We start from the raw sequence: 16,681 nt of genomic DNA on the forward strand, positions 1-16,681 counted from the left end.
ATTGGGGGAGGGGACAGACAGAAGCAAATCCCTTTTTGTTTGTTTGTTTGTTTGTTTGTTTTTAGCAAGGCAATTGGGGTTAAGTGACTTGCCCAGGGTCACACAGCTAGTAAGTGTTAAGGCCAGATTTGAACTCAGGTACTCCTGACTCCAGGGCCGGTGCTCTATCCACTGAGCCACCTAGCTGCCCCAGCAAATCCCTTTTGAAGAGGGATAGGGTATAAGAAGATAGATAATAGAGTAAATATCATGGGGAAGGGAATAGGATGGAGGGAAACAGTTAACAATAGTAATCATGAAAAAGAGAAAAGGGGGAAATAGTACAAAAAATATTTATAGCAACTCTTTGTGGTGGCTAAGAATTGGGAACCAAGAGAATGTCCATCAATTGAGGAATGACTAAAGCTGTGGTATATGATTGTAATGGAATGGTATTGTGCTATAGGAAATGACAAACAGGATGATCCCAGAAAAACCTAGAAAGACTCATATGAACTGATGCATAGTGAAGTGAGCAGAACTAAGAGGACACTGGGGATAGTGACAGCAGTATTGTTCAATGAGCAATTGTGAATGACTCAACTACTCTCAGCAATACAATGATCCAAGACAATCCCAAGGGACTAATCATACCGTCCATCCCCATAGAAAGAACTGATAAAAAGAGCACTTGTGAATTGTACATATATAACCTGGCTGATGTCTTGTGGAGGGGGGAGGAAAGGGAGGGAGGGAGAAAAATTTGGAATTCTAAATCTTATGAAAATGAATGTTGAAAACTACCCTTACATGTCACTGGAAAAAATAAAATAAATGTTTGTTGCAAAGAAAAAAAAAAGCACACTCTACTTTCCCTTTCCGAAAAGATATTTCCCAAACTCTACCATCTCCTATCTTTGTCTCTGTCTCTGTCTCTCTCACTCTCTTCCCCACCCTCCTTCCTTCTCTCCCCTATTCACTGAAAAACAACTTGATGGTCACCTAAAATCATGCCTCCACCTCCTCACCATCCTTCTCACTCCATTGGAATCTGACTTCTGGTCCCACTATTCCACAGAAACTTAGTTACTAAATCCACTGGACTTTTCTTATTTGTTATTCATTCTTATTTTCTTATGTGTTACCCTTTTTGACTTCTCCCTATAGCTTTTAACAATGGTGATCAGTCTGGGTACCTGCTGTAAAGATAACTCTTCCCTCTCCCTTACAACAAGTCCCATTCATTCTACTTCCATAGCATGTCTCACATTCATCACCTTTTCTAGACTCTAGTGGCCACTATCTCATTTCAGACTCTTGTCACCTCTCATCTAAACTACTGTCAGCCTCCTTGGGTACCTATTGCTATTCCTAATTCTGACATTCTAGCTACAAGACCACAGGCAAATCAATTATCCTAGCTTGTCCTGATGTCCTCATTTTAAAATAAGGCAGGCAGACTAATATGTTCATTATGTCTCTTATAACTCTATAATTTAAAATCTATCTACAATTGTCCTGTGCTCCTGAATTAAATCTTTGTTGTTTAGCTTTGTAGTTCATCAAACCATCCATTTACCCTAAACTCACTGCATAGACAACTAACAGAACATATTGTAGAAAAAGGTACATTCATATTACCTTTCACTATTAGCTCAGCTAAGAAAAGGACTAAAGAACTCACATCCCTAGAAGTCTCAGTCACAATATCTATGCATGCTGTTTTTACTTTTGATAGTAACCATCATTCATTAACTAGAGAAGGCAGCAGTTCCTTCACATGTGTAAGAGGAGAAGCCCCTTTGCCTGGCATAGACATTAAAACAAATGAAGCATTTATTGAACTTTGCCAACGCAGATTTTTGGTCCAGAAATAGCCCGCCCCGATTTTTTTTTTTTAGCCATACCTTAGAGTACTGTGGTTTTCCATCTTCATAATAAATCTCTACATAATCAGAGGATAGCAAGCCACTGCAAAGGAAAGAAAGTAAGAGCCATTAATATACCAATGATAATGGCACACAACTCAATTCATGGAAATGAGAAATAAGGAGATCACATGGATCACTGAAATCCACAAATACAAAAGCTTTGTTGAGAGTACACAATTTCAACCCTATCCATTACCAAATCTTTTCTCCATCTAAAACTAGACAAATTTAACATCTGCCTACAGGTTCCTACTGCTAATCCTTAGGAAGATGCATAAAGGAACAAAAACATAGCTCAAGGGCAGGCAGTAAAAGGAAGATGACCTAAAAACCATGGTAATTATCCCATGAATAATTACATATACTGCCTGCAAACCAAAGGCTTCCAAAGTCCTTCTTTTCCCTCACAACATGGTCAACAAGAACCAAAAAAGTATATGCAATATGAAAGGCAGCATGATATAGTAGAGGGAGAGTCAGAGTTAGAAAAACTTAAGTTCAAATCTGACCTCTCATACATACCGTATGACCTTGTTCAAGTCACTTAACCTCTTCATGTCCCAAACAACTCTAAGTCTATAAACTGGAAACTAGTCACCAATCTGCATGGGTAGAGATAGAGGGAGTTTCCTCCAAGGAACAGTTCTACATTGATGAAATCAAAGATCTGGATCTGTTTTACTCACCTAACATTCTCTTCTTTCATTAAGGAAAAAAGTCAGTTTTCATTTACCGACTATTGACTAACATGATTATGATACAGTCCAGAGGATTGTGCATACTTTACCAAGCTACTACTACTACTGCCAGTATAATTTAGGGTCCTTGAGGGAAAGGACTGTCTTTAAATCTTTCCATCCCCAAAACTAATCATGATGTTTGACACATGCTTAACAAATGCTGGTTGGGTTCACAAAGCACCACTGAGGTATCATATAAAGGGATGCTAGAGTTCCCTCCAATCAATAAGTAGTTTATAGAAACATGAATGTTAGAGCTAAAAAGGACTTTAGAAATCATGTAACACACACACTCCCCTTGTTTTAGAGATGAGGAAACCAAATCAAGTGGTATTCATTAAGTACTTACTATGCCAGGCTATGTGCTAAATGCCTAGGTGGCATGATGAATAGGGCACTGGCTCTGGAGTCAGGAAGACTTGAGTTCAAATCTGGTCTCAAACACTTGTTAGCTGTGTGACCCTGGGCAAGTCACTCATCCTTATTTGCCTCAGTTTCCTCATCTGTAAGTTGAGCTGGAGAAGGAAATGGCAAACCACTCCAGTATCTTTGACAAACAAACACCAAATGGGGTCACAAAGGGTTGGACACGACCAAAATGACTAAACAACAACATTCACACCTTAGAAATGAGCAAACTACAAATCAAGGTTTGATTCATTGTTTTGTTGATTGTCTAGACAGAATAAAGTATTAATCATACTGATTAAATTCATATGTCAAACTATACATTTTTTCCCAAGAAACTATTATTAAATATTTACTAGCATGCTCCTTAAGTCTGTCCCTCAGAGGGGTTGAGGTCATGAGTCAGACTTATCAATTATTATTTCAATGGTTTTTGGAGCAGACTTATCAATTATAATTGAAATACTGAGGACAGAAATACAAAAATAGATTCAGGTTGAGCCAAAGAATATGGAAACTAAATTTCCTTTTCCTATTATTTTTGAGATAACTGTGACATTCTGTGACAATTAGCTACTATCTTTGGGAAGTAGTCCAGGGATAGGTATCTAGCCTGAATTCCTCCTTTAGTCCCATATTATTTAAGGCAGAGATGTGAGACTGGGCAGATCATGGGTTAGCAAGGCACTACTACACACCAGGCACTCTGTGTCATGCCAAAACACAACCAGTGCCCAGCCTTTTTATTCTGGGTATGTGATTTCATCAGTGTGGTATACTCTTTAAAAACTGCCTGGGGCCCAGTATCATGCAGCCAGTACGTGTCCAGTGGTACAATCTGAACCCAAGCCCTTCTGACTCTAAGGCTAGCCCTTTATCTGATATGCCAAGCCAACTCTCATTCTGCACATTCCAAGTGTTCAATAAACTCTTTTTAGATTGAAATGAATTGCCACAAAACACACTCATTCTTAATTACCCAGGATCTCAAATGCTTTTATTCATTGTATAACAGTTGCATATGAAAGCCACTACAGTCTGAATCCCAACTGGTTTTGAGATGGAAAGAAACAATTAGACCTCTGTGTTGTATCCGAAGGGAGATCTAGGACCATTCTGGGTAAGTGCGGCAGACAGGCAGGCAGATTTCAGATAAGAAAGATCTTTCTAACAATTAGAGCTGTCCAAAAATATCATTATAATCGGCTGTTTTATGAGGTGGTGAATGACCCACTACTAGAGGTGTTTAAGCAAATACCAAGCACCAGTCAGGGGTACTAAAGAGGGGATTCATGCATTAGGAAGAGGGTTGGGCTAAGGGACCTCAAAATTCCCTTCAATTCTAAGATTCTGTGTGAATAAATATAGCCTTCCCTGTAAGCCCTTCTTGGTTGTATCCCTCCCTTCTTGATCTTTGCCTTCATCCCAGCCCAGACATGCTTTTCATGAACTTTCCCATTCTACTTTGTATTATTTTTGTATCCATTTTATTCTCATGACCCCCTGGCTAAAAAAATAATAATAAAGTAAGTTCCTTGAGGGAAAGCACCGTGTTTCATTTTGTCTTTGTATCCTCCTCATTGCCTAAAACAGTGCCTTGAATAAGAGCTTCATAAAAATTTACCGAAATTGAATAAATGGTGGAAAAAGATAAGGGAACAAGCGATACTTTTTATGACCTAAATTAAACCGTCTGGTTATCTTAGATTTGTCAATGGGTGAGTTCTGTGATTAGGACAGAGACTGATTCTTCCAAGATGGCATTTAAGTGCTTCACCAAAAAACAAAAACAAAAACAAAACAAATCAAACCTCCTGCACTTAAAAGTTACAGATATGATCAGTATCATTTTTATGGAAAAGAAAGTTCTCCAATCCTGTCCCAGGAATTGATACAGAATTTTAAAAATCAATTATTGAGCCTCTTCTCCACCCCCCAAAAAATCATAAGATGGTGAACCTTCTGGTGATAAGCCTTTCTTTCTGCATTTAGCCAGGCTGGTCTTCAGATGACAAACACAGAGCCCATCCCCAGTCCCACACCTAAAGCCTTTCCAGAGTGGAATTGTCAGATCTTGCTGACATAAGTTTCTAAAAGCCAAGGCTACTAGCATGCCCTGATAAGGTATTGAAGTGAGGCTTACAGAGGTCACAAGACTTAGAACTGGAGGACCTTTAAAAATCAACTAGTTCAACTCTTTTATTTACAAATAAGGAAACACATCCCTAGAGATGGAATGACTTGCCAAGATTACCAAACTAGTGAATGTCTAAGACAGAAAATTAATTCCTATACCTCTTGAATCCAATGATCTTTCAATGCCAAAGAAGCCTCTTCCCACTTTAGCATGGTCGTTTATCATCTGGGCTTCTATACTCATACTTGTTAATAACCTTTCAATACTTTCCCAGTACATAGGGCGGCTCCATGCTTTAGGATTGTGAACATTCCAAGAGAGGATTTTTTTCAACTGTCACAAATCTGAAGTCTTTGGAGAAAGTTATATGTTGCTTCTAAAATGGTTTTATATAGAAAGTTATTTTCAGCTTGTAGAGTATCTTTCCTTAGATGTGAACAATGAAGAAATATAGAAAGATTTTTAAGCCAACTCAGAAGTCAATTTTTCAAACCAAAAAGACATTAATAAAAGACAAAAAAAAAGATATATTTCTCCCTCTCTCCTATTATCTTCAGCTAGGAAAGATAAAGTGGCTGATTCACTAGATATAAGCATGCAAAATTAGCATTCTGCAAGTCTACCAGGTCATTTTCTAGATTCCTCTGAGATGGAGACATTCACTGCTTTATCATATATGCATTATACAACTAGAATGATTTTTATGGAGTGGAATCTTCAGAAAAATAAAATTCATTCCTTCATTTACCAACCCACCCTCATTTTTAAATTAATAAGTATCATGCCTCACTTGGTATGAAGGTGATCCAGGGATCTCCATTAGCTCTACAATGGAGCACAAACCTTAGGCATTTTACTAAACCAGAAAAGTTTCAAGTATGGCACCAGGGATGAATTGTATGCCTACTGTATGAGGATTGGACTGGATAAATTCAGAAAGAGTAATGATTAGTAATAACATCTAGTTCTTTAAAGCACTTTACATATGTTATCTCATGTTAGTCTCACAACAAGCCAGTAAGTTAGGTGCTACTATTATGATAAGGAAAATGAGACCAAAAGAGGTTAGTGACTTTCCCAGGGTCACACAGCTAGTAAGTATCTGAAGCAAGATTTGAACTCAGGTCTTCCTGATTCCAAGTCCAACATTCTATCCACTGTGTCTGTTATCTAGCTGCTTGCCACCATTTTTGGCCACAGAGACTCAAGTTGAAACTAAGTTCTGACCCCACCATTTGACCAAAACTGCTCTCTACAAGTTTACCAATACATTATCACCTCCTATATCTGATGGTCTTTTCTCAGGTTTAAATCTCCTTAGTATCTTAAGCTTTTGACATTGTTGTTAACCCTCTTCTAGATGCTATCTTCTTTACTTCTGTGACACTTCTCTTTCCTAGTTCTCCTATAGTGTATCTAAGGCAAGGTGGATCCTGCCAACCTAATTCCAAAAAGTAAAGGCATAGGCATTACAAGGCTTCATAAAATAAATTCCATGTAGGGATCTTCTCCCACAAAAGTGGGAGTGCTTGGAAAAAGTTGAGTAATGCATTTTTCTAGACATACTATACATTTTTCATATTTCTTACACAAAATCTATGTCTTTGCCACATAATAATATATCAGATTATATAATCATATACCAGTAGGATATACAAATGATGAAAATTCTATTATCTGAAATTCCTTTACTGTGTATAAATTTTTTAAAATAACAAAACACAAGCTTTGACACGATGAAGCAAAGAGGGCCTACACACTGAGCAAATCTACATTTTGTTGATGTTTATGACATCCTTATTCTTCTTCCTCCTCATCTCTTGGTGATCTCATACCACTGCTGTGAGTTCAGTTATCATTTCTATGCAGATACCTCCTAGTCCATATATCCAGCTCTAATTTCCTTCTTGTGTTCTAACTTCTGCTGGAAACCTCTACCTTTATTATGGCCCATAGGAATTTCAAACTCAACATGTCTAAAACAGAACTCAATATTTTCGACTTCCCAAATCTGCCCAACTTCCCAGCTTCCCTATTTCTGTAGAGGCACCCACCATATCTAGGTCACTCAGGTTCAAAACCTCTAAATTATCAATTGTCATTATCACTCCTCTTCCTACTCCTCCTCTCTTCCTGCATCTCTCTGTGTCTGTGTGTGTGTGTGTCTTTCTGTCTGTCTCTCTCTGTGTCTCTCTCCAACTAAACCATAAACTCCTAAAAGGTAGGAATTATGTTGTATCACCAGTGCCTAGAATCATGTCTTGCACATAATGAATATACATTCAGGTCAAATGACATTGATCCTACAGTAGACTTTAACATATGCTAGGTTGATCAAGTTAAAACATACTATTTCTAATGATTCTAATATAAAAAAAGAGAAATTAGGAACTAGTAAAATATAATTATCTTCTACTGCCTATAAAGATTCAGACTTGGAGTCTATTTTTTCAAAACTATCATTCATAGAGGAAGAAATATGTTTTCACCCTTTAATTAATGTCCCAGCAACAAACTTTCAAGAAACTCAATGTTCTCTTTCTCTTCTTATTTCCTTGGGTACTTACTAGTCATCAAACATGAATGCAAAAAACTGAATAACAGGCATTGTTAGGAAACAAAGAGGCTCACTGTATGGACAGTTTCTAAAAATTGGAATTGATTCCCTTAAAGCACCACCACTTCATTTCTTTTACTCATTTTGAAGGGAATTGTTTTCTAAAATGCATCAAAATATATCCACATTTTAAAAAATGTATCCCAAAAGGAGCATATAGGACATCCCAAAAGTCTGAGAACAGGTTTAAATCTTAGTAAGACTTTGGTGACACCCTTTAAAAAACATAATTTAATTGATCCTTGATACTTAGGGTTATCCATTATTATATATCCATTATATCCATTATTATATCTTTCAGCACAGTTCTTTCAGTTCTCTTATTTCTTCTGCCTCAAGATGATTGCTGGGGGCAGTTAGGTGGTGCAGTGGATAAAGCACTGCCCTGGATTCAGGAGGACCTGAGTTCAAATCTGGCCTCAGACACCTGACACTTACTAGCTGTGTGACCATGGGCAAGTCACTTAACCCCAATTGCCTCACCAAAAAAAAACTGATTGCTACACTTTTCACTGTTGTCCTGAGGAATGCTCTCCATGCACTTCCAATCTTCTGTGGTCAGCAAACCTGATAACCAAGCCTAGTAAGAACTGTGTATTAAATAAGGGTAAAGTGCCACTGAGTAAGGACCTGAGGAGTCATCCTGTAAATAAAGTATAAAATCCTTACTACTTTTGCTTTCTGATAGATACTTTGGGGATGGAGAAAGAAGCCTTTTTTGTGTGCTGTATTCCAAGGTTCAGGACTGTGTTTCAGAAGATTTTGCCAAAGTTTGACCTCTGGAAAGGGAGGATTATTCTGTACAGGTTTAAAGAGCAGACCCCAAATCAACTCTCAATAGCCTATGCATAAAGAAAAGCAAAGATGGTAGATGAATTGGCTGAGATTGTGGTCCAAAGGACAACCAATCAGAAAACAGATTTATCAACATTTTTATTCCAGTTGACAGTGTGATTGCATAACATACACATTATTTTACCACAACACTCTTCATTAATGCCAGTATCTTTTACACACAAAGTACAATAGACTATAGATAGAATATCATTATCTTTCATGTGCTGCCATATACAATGTAGGAAATTACTTCCAACTCAGCAAAGTGAGATATACTAAGGCAATTAAGAGCCTAATTATGCAGTAATTTCAAGTTGATACGGCACAGTGGAACACAACTCATCTATATAGCAAGTACAGCAAATATGATTCATTCTTTTGCATGGTGGCAATTTTTAATAGAATTTTTAAAAGTACCAGTGGAATTCACTGGTGGTTATGTGTGCGCGCGCGCGCACACACACACACACACACACACACACAAGAAGTGAAGGTAGGTGGTAACCACAAGACATACACTCCAGGGATGATCAGTGTCCCCTAGATAAAGCAGATAGAGGGTTCTATGTAATAGCTATGTGAGGCAGAAATTAGGTTTTTTGTGCCTTTGGCAATCTGGAAGCCTAACACTATTGTGGTTTGTTGCCAAAATTCATAACTGAAGAAAATGCTAAATTTCAGTTAGAGTTAAGTGAAAATAAAAATGTCTTTTTTTTTTCCATTCAAATACACCAAGTCCCTGAAATCCCATCCCCAGGCTCACTGGACCCCAAGGTAAGAAGTCTTACTTTAAAGGCTACTCTAGGTTAGACTGCTAAAGGCATTTTGAGGTTCCTCATTTGGAAATTTTAGCTAGTGAGGGTCACATGTTTTAATTATAACTTCTAGCATTATTAGGAGGTAAATTAAAAGAGCTTCATTTCCTACCAAAGGACTATAATACTGTTCCCTCAAAGAAATTACTTCATATAACCTAGTGCATCTTGTACAAAAGTCTTTGCATATGACTTTTAAAATGGATTATTTCTTGTGCAAAGTAACATTGATGCTCAAAAAAATGGGTTATGTAGTCAAATGATATTCAAAACCAGGTCATTCCCAGAGCAGGCTTAATTATAATTCTAAATTATTCAACTGGTTTCCCTTTTTTTTCTTTTCTTTTCTTTTTTTTTTTTTACCTTTGTGTATGGTTTTAGTATAGATTTCTCTAACCAAAAGGAATCTTCCTATTCACTCAAATAGCAGCTTTCCAAACCACTGAGTAACTAGTGATTCATGAAACTAGATTTGTGGATAGTCTTCCGGGAAAACAAAGGACTTCACAACTGCTATACCACACAAATCAGTGACTGAGTGTTAATTGTAGCTTTTCTAAAACAGCTTCTTGGGTCCTAGGAGAAATTTTCAGAAAAGATTGACATTCTACATATATTTGGGTCTCAGGAAACTGAAAGGATAATTCATTTCTACAGTAATAGGAATATGAAACAGTGTAAGCTCCTTTAGGGCAGAACTTTTATTTTTAATTTTGTCTTTGAATGCCCTAGTGCTTAACATTGTGAATTTTCATACTAAGAAAGAAGGCAGGTGGATGGTGCAGTAATTAGAGTACTAAAACGAGAGTTGAGAATATAGGAGAGAGAGAGAGAGAGAGAGAGAGAGAGAGAGAGAGAGAGAGAGAGAGAGAGAGAGAGAGAATGAGAATATAGGAGTTCAGTTCTAGCCTCAGGTACTTATTAGCTCTGTGACCCTGGGTAATTCATTTCACCTCTGTGTGCTTCAGTTTCCTCATCTATAAAATAGGGTAATCAGAGTACCTACTTCACAGGGCTATTGTGAGGATTAAATGAAATAATATTTGTGAAGCATTTAACACAAATGTTTGTTCGCTTCCCCTTTCCCCCTCTCCCCACTATGGCAGGCACTTAAAATCTTGTTGCATTTAAAGGGACTGGCACGATCAAATCATGTATTAAGTTTTTTTTATTCTATAGGGCTTTTTTATCTCATCATTTCTTTGTTCAGCATGAAGTAATAGAAAGTCCATTCTGTCATTAACTTATTAAGTCCCATTGAGAAAGTCACATAACTTGTTTGCCTCATTTTTCTCATCTTTAAAATGGGTGTATGACCAGTGTAGAGCCAGGATGGTGGAGTGTAAGCAGCAACAGAACTGAACTCTCCCAACATTCTACTCCAAACAACTTTAAAATAATGCCTAAAATCAAATTTTGGAGCAGCAAAGCCAACAAAAGGTCAGGGTGAGACATTTTTCCAGTTTAAGAAAATTTAGGAGGTCTGCAAGAAAGGTGAGGTATATCCAAAGAGCATGCACATACCACCAGCACCCTTTAGAGACCATGGTAGGTCCATCAGCTGTAGCTTTAGGAGTTCTCAGCCCAGAGACAGTAAGGGGGTCAGACAAATGATCAGAAGGAAATTATTAAGAACCTTTTGCTGGCACTGGGTGTAGCTGGCACTGATTGGCAACTCTATTGCCCATAAGCAGTTCTGAACTGCAGTTGCAGAGTAGAGAGAAGTGCCTGTTGTCAATCAAAAGGGAACAGAGGGCCTGGTCACAATTCCAAGGCAGAGATGATCACTAGTGTTTGTGGCTATCAGGGAGCAGGGGCCATTCCTAGGTAAAGACCAGAATGCAGATCAGGAAAGCCATTATGACACCTCTCTTTATAGCACACAATTTTGGAAGCACCAAAAACTCACAGATCCCCCAGAACTAGTTCTGAAAACAGTGGCGTAAAAAATCCTGAAGCTTGAAACACTGCTTCCTTGTTCTCAGGTGAGCAGAGCCCAACATTAACATAAAGTTCAAAATCAAGAAACAGACTGGAAAACAACTTTAGAAAAAATTTCAGGATATAACATAAACCCACATAAATCATTAGCATTTCTATAAATTACCAACAAAATCTAGCAGCAAGAGTTAGAAAGAGAAATTCCATTTAAAATAATTGTAGACAATATAAAATACTTGGGACTCTACCTGCCAAGACAAACCCAGGAACTATATGAACACAATTACAAAACACTTTTCACATAGATAAAGTCAGATGTAAACAACTGGAAAAATATTAATTGCCCATGAGTAGGCCAAACCAATATAATAAAAATGACCAATCAACTGACCAAAAAATTTTATAGAGCAAGAATAAATAATAACAAAATTCATTTGGAAGAACAAAAAGTCAAGAATATCAAGGAAAGCAATGAAAAAATGTGGAGGAAAGTGGCCTAGCAGTACCAGATCTCAAACTATATTACAAAGTGATAATCATCAAAACCATCTGATACTGGCTAAGAAAGAAAGTGGTCGATCAGTGGAATAGATTAGATACAGAATACATAGTAGTAAATGACCACAGTAATCTAGTGTTTGATAAACACAAAGATCAAAACTTTTGGGACAAGAACTTACTATTTCACAAAAACTACAGAAAGCATTTTGGTAGAAACTAGGTAACATCTCACACTATATGTCAAAATAAGGTCATAATTTAGACATAAAGGATGATACCATAAATAAATTAGGGGAGTATGGAATATTTTACAGATGAGGGGGAAAAATTATGACCAAACTGAAGATAGATAAATTTGATTATATTAAGTTCAAAAGGTTTTGTACAAACAAAACAAATGCAGCCAAGATTAGAAGGAAAGCAGAACACTTGGGGGAAGTTTTTATAGCAAGTATCTGATAAAGACCTCATTTCTCAAATATATAGAAAACTGAGAAAAAATTATAAAAATATAAGTCATTCCACAATTTATAAAAAGGCAAAGGATATGAACAGGCAGTTTTCCTATAGAAATAAAAGCTATCTATAGTTATGTGAAGAAATGTTCTAAATCACTATTGATTAAAGAAATTAACATTAAAACAATTCTGAATTATCACCTCACACCTTTCATAGTGATTAATATGAGAAAAAATGAAAATGACAAATATTGGAGGAGAGATGAGGAAATTGGGGCACTGATGAACTGTTGTTGGTGAAGTAGTGAACTGATCCAACAATTTTGGAAAGCAATATGCAACTCTGCCCAATGGCTATATTATTCATAACCCTTGACCCAATACTAGCTCTACTGGGTCTGTATTCCAAAGAGATCAAAGAAAAATGAAAAGGACCTAGGTGTACAAAAATATTTATGACAACTCTTTTTAAAGTGGCAAAGAATTAGAAATTGAGGGGATGCCCATCAATTGGAGAATGGCTGAATAACTTTTGGTTTTTGATTGTGATGTAATACTATTGTGCTGTAAGAAATTATGAGCAGGATACTTTGAGAAAAACCTGGAAAGACTTACACAAAATGACGCAAAGTGAAGTGAACAGAACCAAGAGAACATTGTACATAGTAACAGCAATATTTTAAAATGACCAACTGCAAATGACTTAAGTTCTCAGCAATACAAAGATTCAAGCCAATTCAGAAGGACTTATGATGAACAATGCTATCCACCTTCTGAGAAAGAACTGATAGAGTCTGAATAAAGATCAAAGCATACTTTTTTAGCCTTCCTTATTTTTCATAGTTGTTTTTTTTTTCCTTTTGGTCTATGATTTCTTTTACAACATGACTAACATGAGAATATGCTTTGCATAACTCTACATGTATAGCATATCAAATTGCTTGCCTTTTCATTGAGAGGGGAAGGGGAAAAAGAAAAGATTTGGAACTAAAAACTTTAAAAATATATGTTAAACATTGTTTTTACATGTAATTGGAAAAAAAAGACTAGAAAAATGAGCAAACAACAAAAGAAGAATGACCATTAAAAGCTACTCCAGTAGCAGGGGATATTCTTCTTCTCAAAAGCAGCCAATAATGTAAAAAAACTGTTACCAAAAAAGCCTTAAAGGAAAATGCTAATTGGAGTGAAGCCCAACAAGAATTCTTAGAAAAGTTAAAGAGATAAAAGTGGTAGAGAAAAAATTGGGAAAAGAAATGAGAGCAACACAAGAAAATTATAAAAAGTGAATTAAGGGCAGCTAGGTGGTGCAGTGGATAGAGTACCAGCCCTGGAGTCAGGAGGACCTGAGTTCAAATCCAGCCTCAGACACTTGACACTTACTAGCTGTGTGACCCTGGGCAAGTCACTTAACCCCAATTGCCTCACCAAAACAAAAAACAAAAACAAAATAAAACAAACAAACAAAAGTGAATTAACAGCTTGGTAAAGCAGGCATAAAAATATGCTGAAGAAAATAACACCTTAAAAAACAGAATTGACCTGATGGTAAAAGAGTCACAGAAATTTACTAAAGAAAACAACTCCTTAAAAAGCACAATTGGCCAAATTAAAAGGGGGGCACAAAATTGCACTGAAGAAAATAATCTCTTAAAAATAATAATTAGGGAAGGGGCAGCTAGGTGGCACAGTGGATAGAGTACTGGCCCTGGATTCAGAGGGACCTAAGTTCAAATCCGGCCTCAGACACTTGACACTTACTAGCTGTGTGACCCTGGGCAAGTCACTTAACCCTCACTGCCCTGCAATAATAATAATAATAATAATAAGTGGGCAAGTAGTAGCTACTGACTCCATGAGACATCAAGAAACAATAAAACAAGTCAAAAGAATGAAAAGATAGAAGAAAATGTGAAATATTGGAAAAGACAACTGGGTTGGAAATATATCGAGGAAAGATCATTTTTAAATTATTGGACTACCTGAAAGCACTGACAAAAAAAAAAAACAGTCTAGGGGGACAGCTAGGTGGAGCAGTGGATAAAGCACTGGTCCTGGATTCAAGAGGACTTCAGTTCAAATCCGGCCTCAGACACTTGACACTTACTAGCTGTGTGACCCTGGACAAGTCACTTAACCCCAATTGACCAATAAAAAATAGTCTATACATCATCTTTCAAGAAATTATCAAGGAAAACTGCCCTGATAATCTAGAACCAGAGAGCAAAATAGAAATTGAAAGAATCTACCACTGACGTCCTGAAAGAGATCCCAAAATGAAAACTCCCAGGAATATTACAGCCAAATTCTAGAGCTCCCAGGTCAAGGAGAAAATATTGCAAAGAGACAGAAAGAAACAATTCAAGTATTGTGGAGTCACAGTCAGGCTCACACAAGATTTAGAGACTTCTACATTAAAGGACTAAGGACTTGGAATATGATATTTCGAAGTGCAAAGGAGCTAGGATTACAACCTATCCTACACCTACCGAGAAAAACTGCATATAATCCTTCAGGAGAAAATGGGTATTCAATGAAATGGAGCACTTTCAAGCATTCAAGAGCTGAATAGAAAATATGGTTTTAAAATACAAGACTCTAGAGAAGCAAAAAAAGGTAAACAGAAAAGATAAATCATAAGGGACTTAATAAGGATAAAATGTCTACATTCCTCCATGGGAAAATACTTATAAGTCCTAAGGCCTTTCTAATTATTAGGACAGTTTGAAAGAGTATTTGTGTATCTGTGTGTTTATTTATATTTTTATATATTTATATTTATATAGACAGAAGTCAGAGGTGTGAGTTGAATGTGAAGGAATTATATGTTTTAAAATAAAATTAAGGGGTAAGAGAGGAATGCACTGGGGAAAAGTAAAAGGGAAAGGTAGAATGGGGCAAATTATCTCACATAAAAGAGGCAATAAAAAGCTTTTACAGAGGAGGGAAAGATGGGGAAGAGGGGGAGTGAACCTTACTCTCATCTCAAAGAGGGAATAACATACACCCTCAATTGGGTATAGAAATCTATCTTACCCTAGAGAAAAGTAGGATGAGAAAAGGATAAGATATTGGGGAGGGGGGAGGTGATAGAAGGGAGGGCATATTGGGGGAGGTAGCAGTCAGAAGCAAAACACTTTTGAGGAGGGACAGGGTGAAAAGAGAAAGAAAATAAAATAAACAGAGCGGGGAATAGGATGGAGGGAAATACAGTTAGCAATCATAACTATGAAAAAATTTTGAAGCAAGCTTCTCTGGAAAAGGCCTCATTTCTCAAACACACAGAGAACTGTCAGATTTACAGAAATAAGAGCCATTCCCCAATTGATAAATGATCAAAAGGTATGAAGTTTTCAGGTAAAGTAATCAAAGCTAGTTATAGCCATATGAAAAAAATGCTCTAAATCACTATTAATTGGAGAAATATAAACTAAAACAATTCTGAGGTACTTCCTCATACCTATTAGATCGACTAATAGAACAGAGAAGGAAAATGACAAATATTGGAGGGGATGTGGGAAAAATGAGAAATGAATACACTATTGGTGGAGCTGTGAACTAATTCAACCATTCTGTAGAGCAATTTGGAACTATGTCCATATGTCTATAAAACCATACATACCCCGTTGCCACTATAAGGTCAATATCCAAAAAGAGATAAGGAACAAAAAGGAAAAGGACCTATATGTACAAAAATATTTATAGCTGCTCTTTTCTGGTGGCAAAGAATGGGAAATTATGGGGATGCCCATCAATAGGGGAATGGCTGAACAAATTGCAGTATATGTTTTTGATGGAATATTATTGTGCTTTAAGAAATGATTAGCAGGATGCTCTCAGAAAAACCTGGAAAGTCTTACATAAGCTGATAGAAAGTGAAATTTATTGTGTACAAAATAATAGTGATATTGTAAGATAATCAGCTGTAAATGACTTAGCTATTCTCTTTTCTTTTTTTTGGGGGGGGAGGGTGAGGCAATTTGGGTTAAGTGACTTGCCCAGGGTCACACAGCTAGTAAGTGTCAAGTGTCTGCAGCTGGATTTGAACTCATGTCCTCCTGACTCCAGAGCCGGTGCTCTATCCACTGCGCCACCTAGCTTCCCCTGACTTAGCTATTCTCAGCAATACAATGATCCAAGACAACTCTGAAGGACTTATAATGAAAAAAGCTATCCATCTCCAGGGAAAAAACTGATGGTGTCTGAATATAGATTGAAACATACTTTTTCCACTTTATTTTTCTTGAGGGTTTTTGGTCTATGTTTTTCTTTCACAACATGACTAATATGGAAATGTGTTTTACATGACTACACATA

General features: G+C 36.8%; 1 protein-coding gene across 3 annotated transcripts in view; it reads right to left on the bottom strand.

Moving 5' to 3' along the window:
* Window positions 1-16,681, bottom strand: part of ADAM23 (ADAM metallopeptidase domain 23) — a 242,989-nt gene that overhangs the window by 136,148 nt on the left and 90,160 nt on the right. For all 3 annotated transcript variants that reach the window (XM_043991921.1, XM_043991922.1, XM_043991920.1), the window contains exon 4: window positions 1,887-1,950. In XM_043991921.1, coding sequence (XP_043847856.1) covers window positions 1,887-1,950 — 64 coding nt within the window. The remainder of the gene's footprint in view (window positions 1-1,886; window positions 1,951-16,681) is intronic.

This window comes from Dromiciops gliroides, chromosome 3, assembly GCF_019393635.1.
Source record: "Dromiciops gliroides isolate mDroGli1 chromosome 3, mDroGli1.pri, whole genome shotgun sequence".
Taxonomy (NCBI): domain Eukaryota; kingdom Metazoa; phylum Chordata; class Mammalia; order Microbiotheria; family Microbiotheriidae; genus Dromiciops; species Dromiciops gliroides.